The 16,252-nt window shown below is 34.5% G+C and overlaps 1 protein-coding gene across 4 annotated transcripts in view; it reads left to right on the top strand.

The window, feature by feature from the left end:
• Positions 1–16,252, top strand: part of OMA1 (OMA1 zinc metallopeptidase) — an 82,595-nt gene that overhangs the window by 56,673 nt on the left and 9,670 nt on the right. For 3 of the 4 annotated variants that reach the window (XM_007164371.3, XM_007164370.3, XM_007164372.3), the window contains exon 8: positions 5,650–5,799. In XM_007164371.3, the coding sequence (XP_007164433.2) occupies positions 5,650–5,799 (150 nt within the window). Of the gene's footprint in view, positions 1–5,649; positions 5,800–6,382; positions 6,594–16,252 lie in introns of those variants that run through there. The other variant, XM_007164373.2, reaches the window with a different exon arrangement.

Below are 16,252 nucleotides of genomic sequence, written 5' to 3'. Positions count from 1 at the left end.
ACCAGGAATCCCCTAGAGAATGTTTTAATTTCATTCTTTTACATGTAGCTGTCCAGTTTTCCCAGCACCACTTATTGAAGAGATTGTTTTTCCTCCATTTTATATTCTTGCCTCCTTTGTCATAGATTAATTGACCATAAATGCATGCATTTATTTCTGGGCTGTCTATCCTGTTCTATTCATCTATATGTCTGTTTTTGATTACTGTAGCTTTGTAGTATAGTTTGAAGTCAGGAAGTGTGATTCCTCCAGCTCTGTTCTTCCTTCTCAGGATTGTTTTGGCTATTTGGGCTCTTTTGTTTCCATACAAATTTTAAAATTATTTGTCTAGTTCTGTGAAAAATGCCATTGGTAATTTGATAGGGATTGCATGGAATCTGTTGATTGCCTTGGATAGTATTGTCATTTTAACAATATTGATTCTTCCAATCCAAGAAAATAGGTATATCTTTCCATCTGTTTGTGTCATCTTCAGTTACTTATATCAGCGTCTTAAAGGTTTCCAAGTACAGGTTTTTTGCCTCCTTAGGTAGGTTTATTCCTAGGTATTTTATTCTTTTTGGTGCGATGGTAAATGGGATTGTTTCCTTAATTTCTCTTTCTGATAGCTCATTGTTAGTGTATAGAAATGCAACCAATTTCTGTATATTAATCTTGTGTCCCACAACTTTACTGAATTCATTGATGAGCTCTAGTAGTTTTCTGGTGGCATGATTAGGATTTTCTAAGTATAGTATCATGTCATCTGCAAACAGTGACAGTTTTACTTCTTCTTTTCCAATTTGGATTCCTTTTATTTCTTTTTCTTCTCTGATTGCCATGGCTAGGACTTCCAAAACTCTGTTGAATAAAAGTGGCAAGAATGGACATCTGTGTCCTGTTCCTGATCTTAGAGGAAATGCTTTCAACTTTTTACCATTGAGTATAATGTTAGCTGTGGGTTTGTCATATATGGCCTTTATTACGTTGAGCTATGTTCCCTCTATGCCCACTTTCTGGAGAGTTTTTATCATAAATGGGTGAGTTTTATCAAAAGATTTTCTGCATCTATTGAGATGATCATATGGGTTTTTTTTTAACATCTTTATTGGAGTATAATTGCTTTACAATGGTGTGTTAGTTTCTGCTTTATAACAAAGTGAATCAGTTATACGTATACATATGTCCCCATATCTCTTCCCTGTTGCATCTCCCTCCCTCCCACCCTCCCTATCCCACCCCTCTAGGTGGTCACAAAGCACTGAGCTGATCTCCCTGTGCTATGCGGTTGCTTCCCACTAGCTATCTGTTTTACCTTTGGTAGTGTATATATGTCCATGCCACTCTCTCACTTTGTCCCAGCTTACCCTTCCCCCTCCCCGTATCCTCAAGTCCATTCTTTAGTAGGTCTGCATCTTTATTCCCATCTTGCTCCTGGGTCCTTCATGACCTTTTTTTTTAGATTCCATATATATGTGTTAGCATACGGTATTTGTTTTTCTCTTTCTGACTTACTTCACTCTGTATGACAGTCTCTAGGTCCACCCACCTCACTACAAATAACTCAGTTTCATTCCTTTTTATGGCTGAGTAATATTCCATTATATATATGTGCCACATCTTCTTTATCCATTCATCTGTTGATGGACACTTAGGTTGCTTCCATGTCCTGGCTATTGTAAATAGAGCTGTAATGAACATTTTGGTACCTGACTCTTTTTGAATTATGGTTTTCTCAGGGTATATGCCCAGTAGTGGGATTGCTGGGTCGTATGGTAGTTCTATCTGTAGTTTTTTAAGGAACCTCCATACTGTTCTCCATAGTGGCTGTATCAATTTACATTCCCACCAACAGTGCAAGAGTGTTCCCTTTCCTCCACACCCTCTCCAGCATTTATTGTTTCTAGATTTTTTGATGATGGCCATTCTGACCGGTGTGAGATGGTATCTCATTGTAGTTTTGATTTGCATTTCTTTAATGATTAATGATGTTGAGCATTCTTTCATGTGTCTGTTGGGATCATATAGTTTTTATTCTCCAATTTGTTGATGTGGTGTATCACATTGATTGATTTGTGGATATTGAAAAATCCTTGCATCCCTGGGATAAATCCCACTTGATCATGGTGTATGATACTTCTAATGTATTGTTGGGTTCAGTTTGCTAGTATTCTGTTGTGGATTTTTGTGTCTATGTTCATCAGTGATATTGGTCTGTAATTTTCTTTCTTTGTGATATCTTTGGTTTTGGTATCAGGGTATGGTGGCCTCGTAGAATGAGCTTGGGAGTGCTCCTCCCTCTGCAATTTTTTGGAAGAGTTTGAGAAAGATAAGTGTTAGCTCTTCTCTAATTGTTTGATAGAATTCACCTGTGAAGCCATCTGGTCCTGTACTTTTGTTTGTTGGAAGATCTTTAATTACAGTTTCAATTTCATTACTTGTGACTGGTCTGTTTATATTTTCTAATTCTTCCTGGTTCAGTCTTGGAAAGATGTACCTTTGCAAGAATTTGTCCATTTCTTCCAGGTTGTCCATTTTATTGGCATATAGTTGCTTGTAGTAGTCTCTTATGATCCCTTGTATTTCCGCGGTGTCAGTTGTAATTTCTCCTTTTTCATTTGTAATTTTATTGATTTGAGTCCTCTCCCTTTTTTTCTTGATGAGTCTGGCTAAAGGTTTATCAATTTTATTTATCTTTTCAAAGAACCAGTTCTTAGTTTCATTGATCTTTTCTAATTTTTTTTTTAGTCTCTGTTTTATTTATTTCTGCTCTGATCTTTTTTATGATTTCTTCCCTTCTACTAACTTTGGGTTTTTTGTTTTTGTTTTTTTTTTTTAGAATTCAAATTTATTTATTTATTTATTTATTTAATGTTTGACAGTCTCTTTTTTTTTTCCCAAACAGAAAGTCACAAAAATTATAATCATCCTCATCAGTTAACTCATTCCCATGTAATTAATGTTTTTTTCATCTTGATCTTTTGTTAGCACTTTTATGAATTCATCAGTTTTCCATTAACTTTAGGTTTTGTTTATTCTTCTTTCTCTAGTTTCTTTAGGTGTAAGGTTAGTTTGTTTGAGACTTTTCTTGTTTCCTGAGGTAAGAGTGTATCACTATAAACTTCCCTTTTAGATCTGCTTTTGCTGTGTCCCACAGGTTTTGGATCATCGTGTTTTCATTTTCATTTGTCTCCAGGTATTTTTTGATTTCCTCTTTGATTTCTTCAGTGATCCATTGGTTGTTTAGTAACATATTATTTAGCCTCCACTAAACAATATACTTTTAAACAACCAATGAATTTAAAGAAGAAATCACAAGGGAAGTTAATAAATACTAGAGATGAATGAAAATGAAAGCGTAATATACCAAAAGTTATAGGACACAGTAAAAGCAGTAGTAAGGGTGACTAGTTATTAGACTGAGAATCAGTAATCAAAATCTTCCAGCAGAGCAAAGTCCTGGATCTGACAGCATCACTGATGAATTCTACCAAGCATTTAAAGAAGAATTAATACCAGTCCTTCTCAAACTTTCCCATAAGACTGAAGAGGAGGGAACACTTCCTAACTCATTCTGTAAAACCAGTGTAATCCTAATACCAAATCCAGACAAAGACACTGTAAGAAAAAAAGCTACTAACCAATATCCCTTAAGAACATTGATGTAAAAATTCTCAACAGAATACTAGCAAATATAATTCAGCAGCCTATTAAAAGGATTATACACCATGGCCAAATGAGATTTATCCCTGGAATGCAAGAATGGTTCAACATATAAAAATTAAAGTGATATGCTGTATCAACAAAATGAGGGGAAAAAGCCACATGATTATCTTAATTGATACAGAAAAAGCATTTGGCAAAATTCAACACCCTTTCATGATAAGGAACATGCAACAAAATAGAGGTAAGAAGAAAACTCCATTACTGCAATAAAAACCATATATGAAAAACCCACAGCAGCAAAGGCTGAAAGCTTTTCCTTTAAGATAGTGAACAAGGCAAGGATGCGCACTTTCACTTCTATTCAACAAAGTATTGGAAGTTTCTAGTCAGCAAGAAAAAGAAATAAGCCTCCAAATTTTAAAGGAAGAAGTAAAATTATCTCTGTTTGCAGATGATATGATCATGTATGTAGAAAATCCTAAAGACTCTACAAAAAAAGTTGTTTAAACTAATAAACGAATTTAGTAAAGTAGTGGAATATAAAGTCAGCACACAAAAATCAGTTGTATTTCTATACATGAACAGTGAACAATCTGAAAAGGAAACTACAAAAATAATTCCATTTACAGTAGCGTCCACAAGAATAAAAGACTTGGGAATTAACTAAGGAGGTGACAGGCTCATATGGTGAAAACTACAAAACATTTCTGAAACAACTTGAAGAAGACATAAATGAATGGAAAAACATCCTGTGTTTATGGATTGTAAACTTAATATTGTTAAAATGTCAGTACCCAAACCAATCTACAAATTCAATGTAATCCCTATCAAAATTCCAATGACTTCTTTTTTGCAGAAATAGAAAAACCCATCCTAAAGTTCATATGCAATCTTAAGGGACCTGAATAGCCAAAACAATCTTTTTCAAAGAACAAAACTTAGAAGGCTCACACATCCCGATTTCAAAACTAACTACAAATTTGCAGTAATCAAAACAATGTGGTATTAGCATGAAAGGCATATAGACTAATAGAATAGAATAGGTAGCCCAGAAATAAACCCTCACACATATGGTCAAATCATTTTTTTGTCGAGGGTGGAAAATGGGTAAAGAACAATCTTTTCAGGAAATAGTGCTTGGGAAAGCAGGATATCCACATACAAAAGAGTGAATCTGGACCCTTACATAACACCATAACACCATATACAGAAACTAACTCAAAAATTTTTAAGGACCTGAGTGTAAGACCCAAAACAATAAGACTGTTAGAAAAAAGCATAGGGCAGAAGCTTCACAACATTGGTTTTGGTAATGATTTCTTAGCTGTGACTCCAAAGGTGCAGTTGACCAAAGAAAAAATGGACAAATTGGACTTCATGAAAAAAAAAAAAAAAATTGCATCAAAAGACACCAGCCACAGAGTAAAAAGAGACAACTCAGAGAATGGGAGGAAATATTTGCAAATCATATATCTGATAAGGGATTAATATCTGAATATATAGAGAACTTCTAAAACTCAGCAACAACAAAATCCTGATTCAAAAATGGGCAAAACTGTCTTTTCTTTATATTTATTTGAGGTCTTTTCCTAATTATTCCAGTGGTATAGATGAAGAGTAAAATTTCTTTAGTACAGTTTAATAACAGATTAGATTTTAAAATCTTTATGTGAAACCTAAATTTTTTTAATTCGTGTGGAAGATTTTTGCCCTTGATACATGTTCTTAATATCCATCATACTGAATGAAAATAGTGGGTTATCTTTGGGAGTGGGATTATTGTGAATGCTGTGTAGGGGGAAGGGCAAGGGAGGAAGATTCTTTTTGAGTTCTATAATACCATATTGGTTGAGTTTTTTTTTTTTTTAAAGCAATGAACATATTCTACTTTTATTAAAATGATAATGGAAAATATTTTTAAAACATGTAATGACATAAAGGTAAATTTAAAATAATGTCCTCATAAGTAAGCTTACTTTGTGCTTTTATTAATTTTGATTTTAGGCTTGTGTGGACGTCAGAGCCAGTTCAGTGTTTTGGCAACAGATGGAATTTGCAGAAAGCCTCCATGGTCTTCCCAAGTTGCCAGAATGGTTATCTACACACCCTTCTCATGGAAATCGAGCAGAGCACTTGGATAGACTCATACCTCAGGTAAGCTAACACTGCGTAAGGCAAGACATTATTTTTACTGTATCATATATTTTTAATACTTTACTTCTTGTGCTTAGAAAAAGAGCACTAGAAAAAAAAATCCTTTGTATTAGTTTGCTTTCTGGTTATTTCTTTTAAAAGATAGAATAAATAATCAGCTATTTTGATTACCATCAGTTTTCAAAGGATTTGACTGAAAAGTAAAATCCTGCTAGTCCACAAGTCTTAGTGAATAAATTGGTGTGTATAGTTGACTTTTCTTGATGGTGAAGCTTTACCCTTTTTAGTATCATACTTTTTAATTTTAAAAAAAATTGGTGAAAGTCTAAAACTCAAGGCATATTTTTCATCATACTGATCATAATCTTTTCTTAGTGATTTAAGCTTATCATTAAACATACCAGTTAATGAGTTGTGCAAAAATTTTGGGTCGACTGGGTGTTAATTCCAGTAGTGACACTGGAATTTGTTTTCTTAGGGAAAAAAAAAATCCTTCGTTATTAGTTTGCTTTCTGGTTATTTCTTTTAAAAGATAGAATAAAGCATGTGCCATGTGCTCTTCTTTTTCTCGTTTTTTTTGTAGAATTCATTAATGGATCAAGCTGAAGCAGCTTTCTCCCAAGTAGTATTTCACTATCTTCTAAAAACCTTTTGATTTAACATCATTCAGAATGTTTTCTGTGCTTTCCACATAGGTACAAAATGAATGTCAGACATCTTTAAGCCAGGCTACATGCTCTCTTCTGTCTCTCTTGCATTAAATTTGCTGGTTGGTTATAAAAGCAGAATATTCTTTACCAATTTCAGAATTGGTTTGGGGCTTATTTGCTAAAGGATAACACAACAAATACAGATGTATTATAAAACTATCTTTAAACATGTCTTCAAATTCAGATGAACAAACATTGACTACCTATTATAAGAAAGATACAAAAGAAATAATACATGGTCTTGATATTTGCAGATGCTAAGATAAGTACAAAATGATTCTTAATATAGTAAAGAATATGAATTATCATAAGAAAAGTAGAAATACAGTGGTATACATTTTGAAGGAAGAATAGCCTGCATCTCATTTGGGATAAGAAACTACCATAAGATTCATTAATTCATTTGTGAATATTTATTCATGTTCATTGCTAATCTACCATTCTGTGTTCTATTGCTGAGGAATGAGCAAGGAACAAAACAGTCTCTGTTTTCTTGGAGCTAACATTCTAGTTAGGTAATGCAAACAATAAACAAGCAAACAAACATACATACAGTATGTCAAGCAGCGATAAGCACGTTGCAGAAAAACAAAGCAGGTTAAAGGTAGGAGAGAAGGCTGGGAAGCAGAGAACATGTACTAGTCATTGTTCGTTTGTCAAGGAAGACCTCACTAAGCAGAATCTGGAAAGAAGCAGGGGAGCAAGTCCTGTAGGTATGTGGAAGGAGAATCTTTTAGTCTGAGGAAGCAGCAAATCACAGGACCTGAAGTGAAAGTATGCTTGGTGTGCTCAGGGAATAGCAAGGAAGACATTGGGGCTGAATGTAGTAAGGGAGGGGAGAATGATTGAGGTGTACGGGGGCCAGGCGGTGAAGGGTCGTCTAAACCGTTGTAAGAACTTGACTCTTATTTCAAGTGATATGGGAAGCTAAGAGAGGGTTTTGAGCAGAGGAGGAACTTGATCTGACTCAAGTGTTTTATAGTGATCGCTGGAGCTCCTGTGTGGGCTGTAGTGGGGCAAGGATAGAATCAGGAAGACTATTTAATAGGCTCTCGCAATAATCCTGGTAAGAGATTATGGAGGCAGAAGAGAGGGAGAGAAGTGGTCAGATTTTGGATTTATTTTGAAAGGAATGATGACAAGATTTGTTGATATTTTGAGCACATTTTGTGCCTTTTATGAACACTGGGGACAGCCAGACATAGCTTCTTGAGACCTATCCTAAATATATTTCATTTATACTCTTAATTTGAAGAAAAAATATGTGAGAAAGAAACAGCACTGAAGTTTACTTGATATAATGTGTAGTAATTATTCATCTTAAAAGACAACATAGGACTGGGACAATAAATGTTTCATTAGTAACTGGTTTGTATTGAAGAGCACTGACTCTAAGAGTCTTCTTAGTGCCATCCAACACCCAGGGACCTCATACTACCCTGGGAGGCTTAACCTATCTCTAAAGCCATAATAACCACATGGTTTTCTCTTAGAATTTCCTTTCTTTTTTATTTTTGCTTAGGGAAATTCTAAAAAGATATGGTTCGCTTCAAATGGATAATAAGTTCTACCCAACTTTTATCTGATGCCTGTCGTAAATTCCAAGTTTTCATTTCATCATCAGATAACTAAGGATCTTTAAAGAAGTAATAAATGTGCTTTGAAAAGTCTTTAAAATAATAATGAATCGATTAGTGAGTATGAAGAAAAATGGTTGGAGAAACTGATATGTTATTTGGAAGCCAATGGCAAAGAAAAAAATTGAGAGATATTTTTCTTCTAAAAATAAACTATGCTAGTTCAGAAACTTAATTTGAAAAACTCATATAATTTCTCGTATTTTCCCCCCAAGTGATTAAATTCAATTTGAAAGTAATAAAACTCTACTACAATATTGGGAATAATTCAGTGGTTGAAGTGAAACTTATAGTTAAGGCGTGAGTATATTGTTAATTAGAACACAAAGTCATAATTCAGAGATTGGAATTCCCTACTATCATAGGTCTAATTTCTGTAATGGAAGAAAGTGATTCCTCAGGCAATATATAGAATTATGTGAGTCTGTATACTACTAAAGACTACCTATTTTGGGTTCGATTTTATTTAAGGTTTTTTCCTACTTAGGTGAGGACAATGTTATATTCTACCAAAAGCTCATGTCCTTTGACATTCCTGACAGTATGCCTGAAGTAATGTATACCTCTAAGGCAGTTGGGAATCTAGCACCATAGTACAGAGGTGTCTAGGCCAGAGATGAGGATTTCAAAGTCACCAAAAAAAGGTGATAGTTGAAGCAGTGAGAGCGAGTTCACTTAGGAAATAAGCAAAGAAAATGATCCTAGACAGTTAGCAGTATTAGGTGGATTCCACATTTAACAGGTAAGAGGAAGACAGAGCCTGTAGCAGATGAGGTTCATAGGAGGAGAAAAGATCAAGAAAATCAGGAAAGATTCTTTGGTCCTCTGAGAATACAAATCTTGGTAACTTTGATTTTTTTTTAATTTAACTTATTAAAGATTGCATATTTTTATTTTTTAATGTTTTCCTGGAATATCATCACAGAAGTGTATTATTTCTTACCATACCATATCAACATTTAAGATGTTTTAAATCTGTATTTTATGCATTCAACAAATATTTATTGATTACTTGTTATGTGCCAGATTTTAGGAATTGTAGGTTCAGTGACAAAATAGACAAAAAACCCTGCCTTCAGGAAGCTTATTCTGTAGTAAAGGGTGACAGACAATGAATAGAATAAATTAGTAATGTACAGAATAAATCACCAATATATATGTTAGTCAGTAATAAGTGTTAGGGAGGAAAATAAAGAGGGCGGAATAGTGTATTATCTTGGGCTGCCATAACAAAATACCATAGACTGGGTAGCTTAAGCAACAGAAATTCATTTCTTCACAGGCTTGAAGGCTAGAAGTACAAGGTCAGGGTTCTGGCTTAAGCAACAGAAATTCACTTTTTCTCAATTCTGAGGGCTGGAAGTCCAATAATAAGGTTATGGCTGATTTGGTTTCTGGTGAGGTCTCTCTTCGTGGCTTTCAGACAGCTAGCTGCCTTCTCCCCGTGTCCCACTTGGTGGAGACAGTGATTGCACTAGTGTCTTTTCTTTTTATAAGGGCACTCTTCCATCATGAGGGCCACACCCTCATGACCTCATCTAAACATTACTTCCCAAAGGCCCCATCTCTAAATACTATCACATTGGGAATTAGGGCTTCAACATATGAATTTGGGGAGGACACAGTACATTCCATAGAAGATAGGTAACGTGTGAGCAGAGGTGGTCATGATGCTGGAATAGCTGTTTGAAATGGGGTTGGGAAAAACAGAGCTGGAGGAATCAGGCTCTGTGACTTCAGACTATACTACAGAGCTACAGTAATCAAGACAGTATGATACTGGCACAAAAACAGAAATATAGATCAATGGAACAGGATAAAAAGCCCAGAGATAAACCCTTGCACATATGGTCACCTTATCTTTGATAAAGGAGGCAAGCATATACAGTGGAGAAAAGACAGCCTCTTCAATAAGTGGTGCTGGGAAAACTGGACAGCTACATGTAAAAGAATCAAATTAGGACACTCCCTAACACCTTACACAAGAATAAACTCAAAATGGATTAAAGACCTAAATGTAAGGCTAGACACTATAAAACTCTTAGAGGAAAACATAGGCAGAACACTCTGTGACATAAATCACAGCAAGATCCTTTTTGACCCACCTCCTAGAGAAATGGAAATAAAAACAAAAATAAACAAATGGGACCTAATGAAACTTAAAAACTTTTGCACAACAAAGGAAACCATAAACAAGACCAAAAGACAACCCTCAGAATGGGAGAAAATATTTGCAAATGAAGCAACTGACAAAGGATTAATCTCCAAAATATACAAGCAGCTCATGCAGCTCAATATCCAAAAAACAGACAACCCAATCCAAAAATGGGCAGAGAACCTAACTAGACATTTCTCCAAGGAAGATACACAGATTGCCAACAAACACATGAAAGGATGCTCAACATCACTAATCATTAGAGAAATGCAAATCAAAACTACAATGAGGTATCACCTCACACCGGTCAGAATGGCCATCATCAAAAAATCTACAAACAATAAATGCTGGAGAGGGTGTGGAGAAAAGGGAACCCTCTTGCACTGTTGGTAGGAATGTAAATTAATACAGCCACTATGGAGAACAGCATGGAGGTTCCTTAAAAAACTAAAAATAGAACTACCATACAACCCAGCAATCCCACTATTGGGCATATACCCTGAGAAAACCATAATTCAAAAAGAGTCATGTACCACAATGTTCATTGCAGCACTATTTACAATAGCCAGGACATGGAAGCAACCTAAGTGTCCATTGACAGATGAATGGATAAAGAAGATGTGGCACATATATACAATGGAATATTACTCAGCCATAAAAAGAAATGAAATTGAGTTATTTGTAGTGAGGTGGATGGACCTAGAGTCCGTCATACAGAGTGAAGTAAGCCAGAAAGAGAAAAACAAATACCATATGCTAACACATATATATGGAATCTAAAAAAAAAAAAGGTTCTGAAGAACATAGGGGCAGGACAGGAATAAAAATGCAGACGTAGAGAATGGACTTGAGGACATGGGGAGGGGGAAGGATAAGCTGGGACAAAGTGAGAGAGTGGCATGGACATATATACACTACCAAATATAAAGTAGATAGCTAGTGGGAAGCAGCCACATAGCACAGGGAGATCAGCTCGGTGCTTTGTGACCACCTAGAGGGGTGGGTTAGGGAGGGTGGGAGGGAGACGCAAGAGAGAGGAGATATGGGGATACATGTATACATATAGCTGATTCACTTTGTTATACAGCAGAAACTAACACACCATTGTAAAGCAATTATACTCCAATAAAGATGTTAAAAAAAGGAAAAAAGAAATGGGGTTGGGTCAGAGGAGGTTTCACTGGGTAGATGCTATTTGAATGAAGACTTGAAATAAGTGAAAGAGTGAGCCATGTAGCTTCCTAGGAGGAAGAACCTTGCAGGCAGAGGGAATAGTAAGTACAAGTCCCTGAGGCAGTAGTGAGCCTGGTATTTGAGGACCAGCAAGGAAATCAGTGTAATTGGATGGAGTAAGCAAGGGAAGGTGGAGGGTGCAGGCTCTACAGCCCCGCAAAAAAAAAAAAAAAAAAAAGACTGGCTTTTGCTCAGAGATGGAACACCACTGGAGGGTTTTGAGCTGAGGATGAGAGGAGTAACAGGATCTGAATTATGTTTGAAAAGAATATGATCTACGGCTCCTACAAAGCAGTACAATCATATAATTTTGGAATATTTTAGTATAGTATATTGTTCAGAAAATAGACTAGTTCCTTTCTTGTTTTGTTTCTAAATCAAGAAAATGCCCCGAAATTAGAAAAAAAAATGCCCTTGTTTTTTTTTAAAATGTGAATTCTGAGATAAAGCATGTGTAAATGCCTAGTTAAATATAATCCTGTGATCCACTAGCATTTGAAAAGGATAAATATAGGGTTATAGTAATAATATTATTTGTAGTTAATAATATGATATGTTATAATTTTATTTACTTGAAATAATCAGTTAAATTTAGGAAACACATGTTCCACATATTCGGTTGCCATAACAACTTGGGAGAAAAACTGAAGAACAGATGTTATATCAACCTGTTGATGTTTAATAGTGTGACAGTTTTGAAATTATATTTACAATGTTCAGATTTTAAATTTATATATATATACCATACATTGTCCTCGAAAGACCTTATTTAATTTTCCTTCTGTAAGTATCGTTATACAGTATGAATAGGTGTGAATAAGAGAAACTGTATGATAACCCAGGGTAGAAATTTACTTGAAAGATTTATCTTACAACTGAAAGCATTTATACTGAATTTTGTATTATTTCTTCTCTCACCAACTCTATGCCATCCTTTCCTTGGTGAGGGGGAAGGGGATGGAGAATAATAGAATATGTAGGAAAAACGATTAATTTGGACTTACTGGTTGTCTGGGGTTATGTTATTGTAATCATAATTTTGAATAGGATTTATTTTTTAACGTTCTTAGAACTTTCAATGTCAGCTTTATTTGTAAACTGTGTTTTAAATCTTGAGTTTCAAAGTTACTACATTTAATTTTTAGACATGAGAATCAGTGGCAGACTACAAATGCATTCATTTTAATCTCATTTTATTTCAAATTCTTTAAACTTTCAGGAAGCTGGGGATTTTAACTCATGTGTAAATCATTCTTACACATTTATAATTGGACAAAGTAAATGCCTAAATCATTAATATTATACATCTCATAAGTAGAAAATATGAGTGTGTTTAACATTGAAGTGAAATGTCGTTGTTGGCCAATGTACACAAACATACGCTGTTCACCTTGCAGAATTTCATTTTGTCTGACAAGAAGAGTGTTGAGGAAAAGGCAAATATCATAGCAGCTACTGTAATTGAATTGGCCTCTGAATCATATAAAGCCGGGAAGCCTGACAGTAACATTGTCTAAAACCTTAAAAAAATATTATGGTGCATGTGATGTGTATCTACTTGAGGCTGAAATGAATGGGCTATTAGAAAAAAAATTGCTTTTATAGGGAAAGGGGAGAAAAGTAATGATATTTTTAGAAAAATATGTTTAAAAATTGAGGTGATTTTTTTTTTCCTTGAAATGTCTTGGTTTCTATTTTCAAAGGAAGCTTTTAATCTAATTATGAGGCTTCTTTGGCTTTAATTTTTTTTCCTGTTTTTTTTTCCTTTTCTGAACTTAATTATTATAGTTTATATTTTTATGCATAAATAATTGCTGTTTTACTTGATATATAGTACCTAGAAGAATCCTGACATGTACCAGCAGTTGTTTTATAAATATTTCTATTATTACTGGGAATAAATACAGCCATTTCTTAATACCTGATTCTCATATGTTAGGAGTGGTTGATCATAAAATTTTATTTGAAAACTTTTCCATATTATTTTATCATTCCAAAGAATAATTGACCTGTGTCAAGGTGGCCTTAATTTTTAATTTTTTTTTTCTTTTTTTTTTTTTAACATCTTTATTGAAGCATAATTGCTTTACAATGGTGTGTTAGTTTCTGCTTTAAAACAAAGTGAATCAGTTATACATATACATATGTTCCCATCTCTCTTCCCTCTTGCATCTCCCTCCTAATTTTTTATATCTATTTACTTCAAAGTTTTAGTTATTTATACTTAATTAGACCACTTACAAAATTAGTCAGACTCCAATTTCCATTGCAGTTCATGAAAGGAAATGAGTCAGAGGAAAAAAAATTTTAAAGGTAAAATTATGACTTACACAAATATAAAATGAACCACATCTGAGATTTTATTTAACTTATTATTAATGAGGGAGCCAGTAATATCTTACAACTAGTTCAGATGACTGTACAAGTAGGTGCAAAACTGACGCATTCATAAGGCGATAATCAGTTGCATTTCACCAGACATAGTTCATTTCCTTTTCTGTGGACAAGTATCATTTACATTGTTTTAAGTTTTCTACAACTTACAGAGTGGTAAAATCGCTCTAAAGCCATGAAAGGCTGGGATAATACCAAAGGATGCATTTGACAGGATACCAAATGATCTTTTAATGCCCATTTCAAATTCTTTCACAGTTTTCTCTGTTTTTATTTCCTGTTGTCTTCCATTAGCCTTTCAAGTTGATACCAAATCAAATCATCCTGTCAGACTAATATATAAACAGAAGTTTTGTTTTGTTATTTTTAAGTAGCCACATAGACATTATCCTTGTAGTTTCTGTCTCTTAAAGTGGTAACCTACTATTCTCATTATTTTCTGTTAAATTTGTTTCTAGTGCGCTTTTGCATTGCGATTACTGATGCTAAAATTTCAGATCTTTTGAAAAGTATATGCTTAACCTTCAGAAATCAAGGGAAAGAGTTGGAGGTTGAGAGGGTGTAAAGAGACTGCTTTCATTTTTCAGAAGAAACATTTAAACCTCTCATGAGCAATTTAGAACTAAAGATACAGATGTAAAATCAAGAATGAAGTTATAGAAATGCAAAAATGACAGAGGAAAAGGGAAGCTAGAGAGGAAAAAGTTTTGTTCTAAAGAAAAATTTTTTAGTTTACCTTTTGATGATAAAAATTTAAAAACATATGTAAAGATAGAGAATAATTTGAATAATTTAATAAACCCCTGTTTTTCACTTACATTCAGTAGTATCAACCTTTTTATACACTTGCTTCATCTGCCTCTTCTCTTATTTCTTTCCCCAGAAGTATTTTAATGCAAATCCTAGACATGAGGGCTTTCCCTCCTAATTACTTCAGTATGTATTTTAGAAAGTAGTATCATTTTCTTTCATAATCATACCATTATCATAGCTAAGAAAATTAAGTAATTCTCCTCAACAAAATTAAGTATCCTGTGCATATTCAAATTTCTCTGTCTCAGAATATAGTTTTCTGATTGTGTTGTTCAAATCATAATCCGTCAAGATCCATACACTGCATCTGGTTGCTATGTCCCTTCAGTCTGACTTTAGAACAGTGCCCCTCCCCTCTGTTTTGTTCGTTTTTAAACATGTTGACATGTTGAATAAATCTAGTCCCACATTCTAGATTTATCTGATTGCTTCTTTGTGATTTTGACCAACTTGTTTCTCTGTATACCTATAAATGGAAGTTACGTTTTTGGCAAGAATATTTTATAGGTTGTGCAACTGTGCTTCATATTGCTTCACATCAGGATTCTCTTAATCTGGCTGCTGCATGCTTAGTGATGTCACATTTGATCAGGGGGGTTGGATGGTGATGGCCTTAACCCCTCCTGTGGAAATGTGGTTTTCCCCCTTATGGCCAGCAAGTGATTGTGGAGTGGTGATTTGGCACTCTGCAAAGGATCCAGTTCTTTAGCAACCTGAGAAGTGTTTTTGATTGAGGAAATATCATCCACCTCTGTCTCAAAAGGCTTAGCTAAATGTGTGTCTTCAGGAGGAATCTATATAGAACAGTGAAGAAGGAACTCAGACCAGCCAAGTCAACTCTAACGGAATAAAAGATGTTGCGGCCACATTTTTCTCCTACTCAAGAGTAGATTTAAGATGTAGGTAAGACAGATTTTTTAAAAAAAATCAGAATGTTGATGAGTGCATAAGAGTTGGCAAGAAAGGAAAGTTGATCATAGGTAATTGTATTTAAAAGACTAGGTAGTGTCTGAGTGTCCTTAACTAATACCACCATAAAGACCCTCATCTAAACTAAATCCAACAATAACGACAAAAAAACAAAGCCCCTGAAATGCCCATTTTCCCCCAGTAAGATAAGCTTCAAAGAGTAGAAAAATCTAAAAAACAAAACCAAATCTCAAATCTCAGTCTAATTTAAAAATGTTACTTCATTGGAGAGGACAGCCTAGGTGATGAAAACTACAGAAGCAGCACCACGTGAAGCTGGCATGATAAGGCTGATTTAACTACATTGAAAGTGACAGAAGAAGAATGACTTTACAAATGTAAGATACATCCATTTCAAAAAATTGCTAAACTTGCGAATACAGCAGAGAAGCTTGTAAAACTTTCACTGGAGGTTGTAAAGAGAATTGATGCTCCAGAGCGAAGACTCATTGATGCTTGGAGATAGAGGAACATAGCACAACCAAATTAAAACATCCAAAGCTGAAAAGTGTCTAAACAATGGAAGCATATTGAAGACACAA

The sequence above is a fragment of the Balaenoptera acutorostrata genome, chromosome 1 (assembly GCF_949987535.1).
Source record: "Balaenoptera acutorostrata chromosome 1, mBalAcu1.1, whole genome shotgun sequence".
Lineage (NCBI taxonomy): Eukaryota > Metazoa > Chordata > Mammalia > Artiodactyla > Balaenopteridae > Balaenoptera > Balaenoptera acutorostrata.
This window is presented reverse-complemented; position numbering and strand designations above follow the sequence as displayed.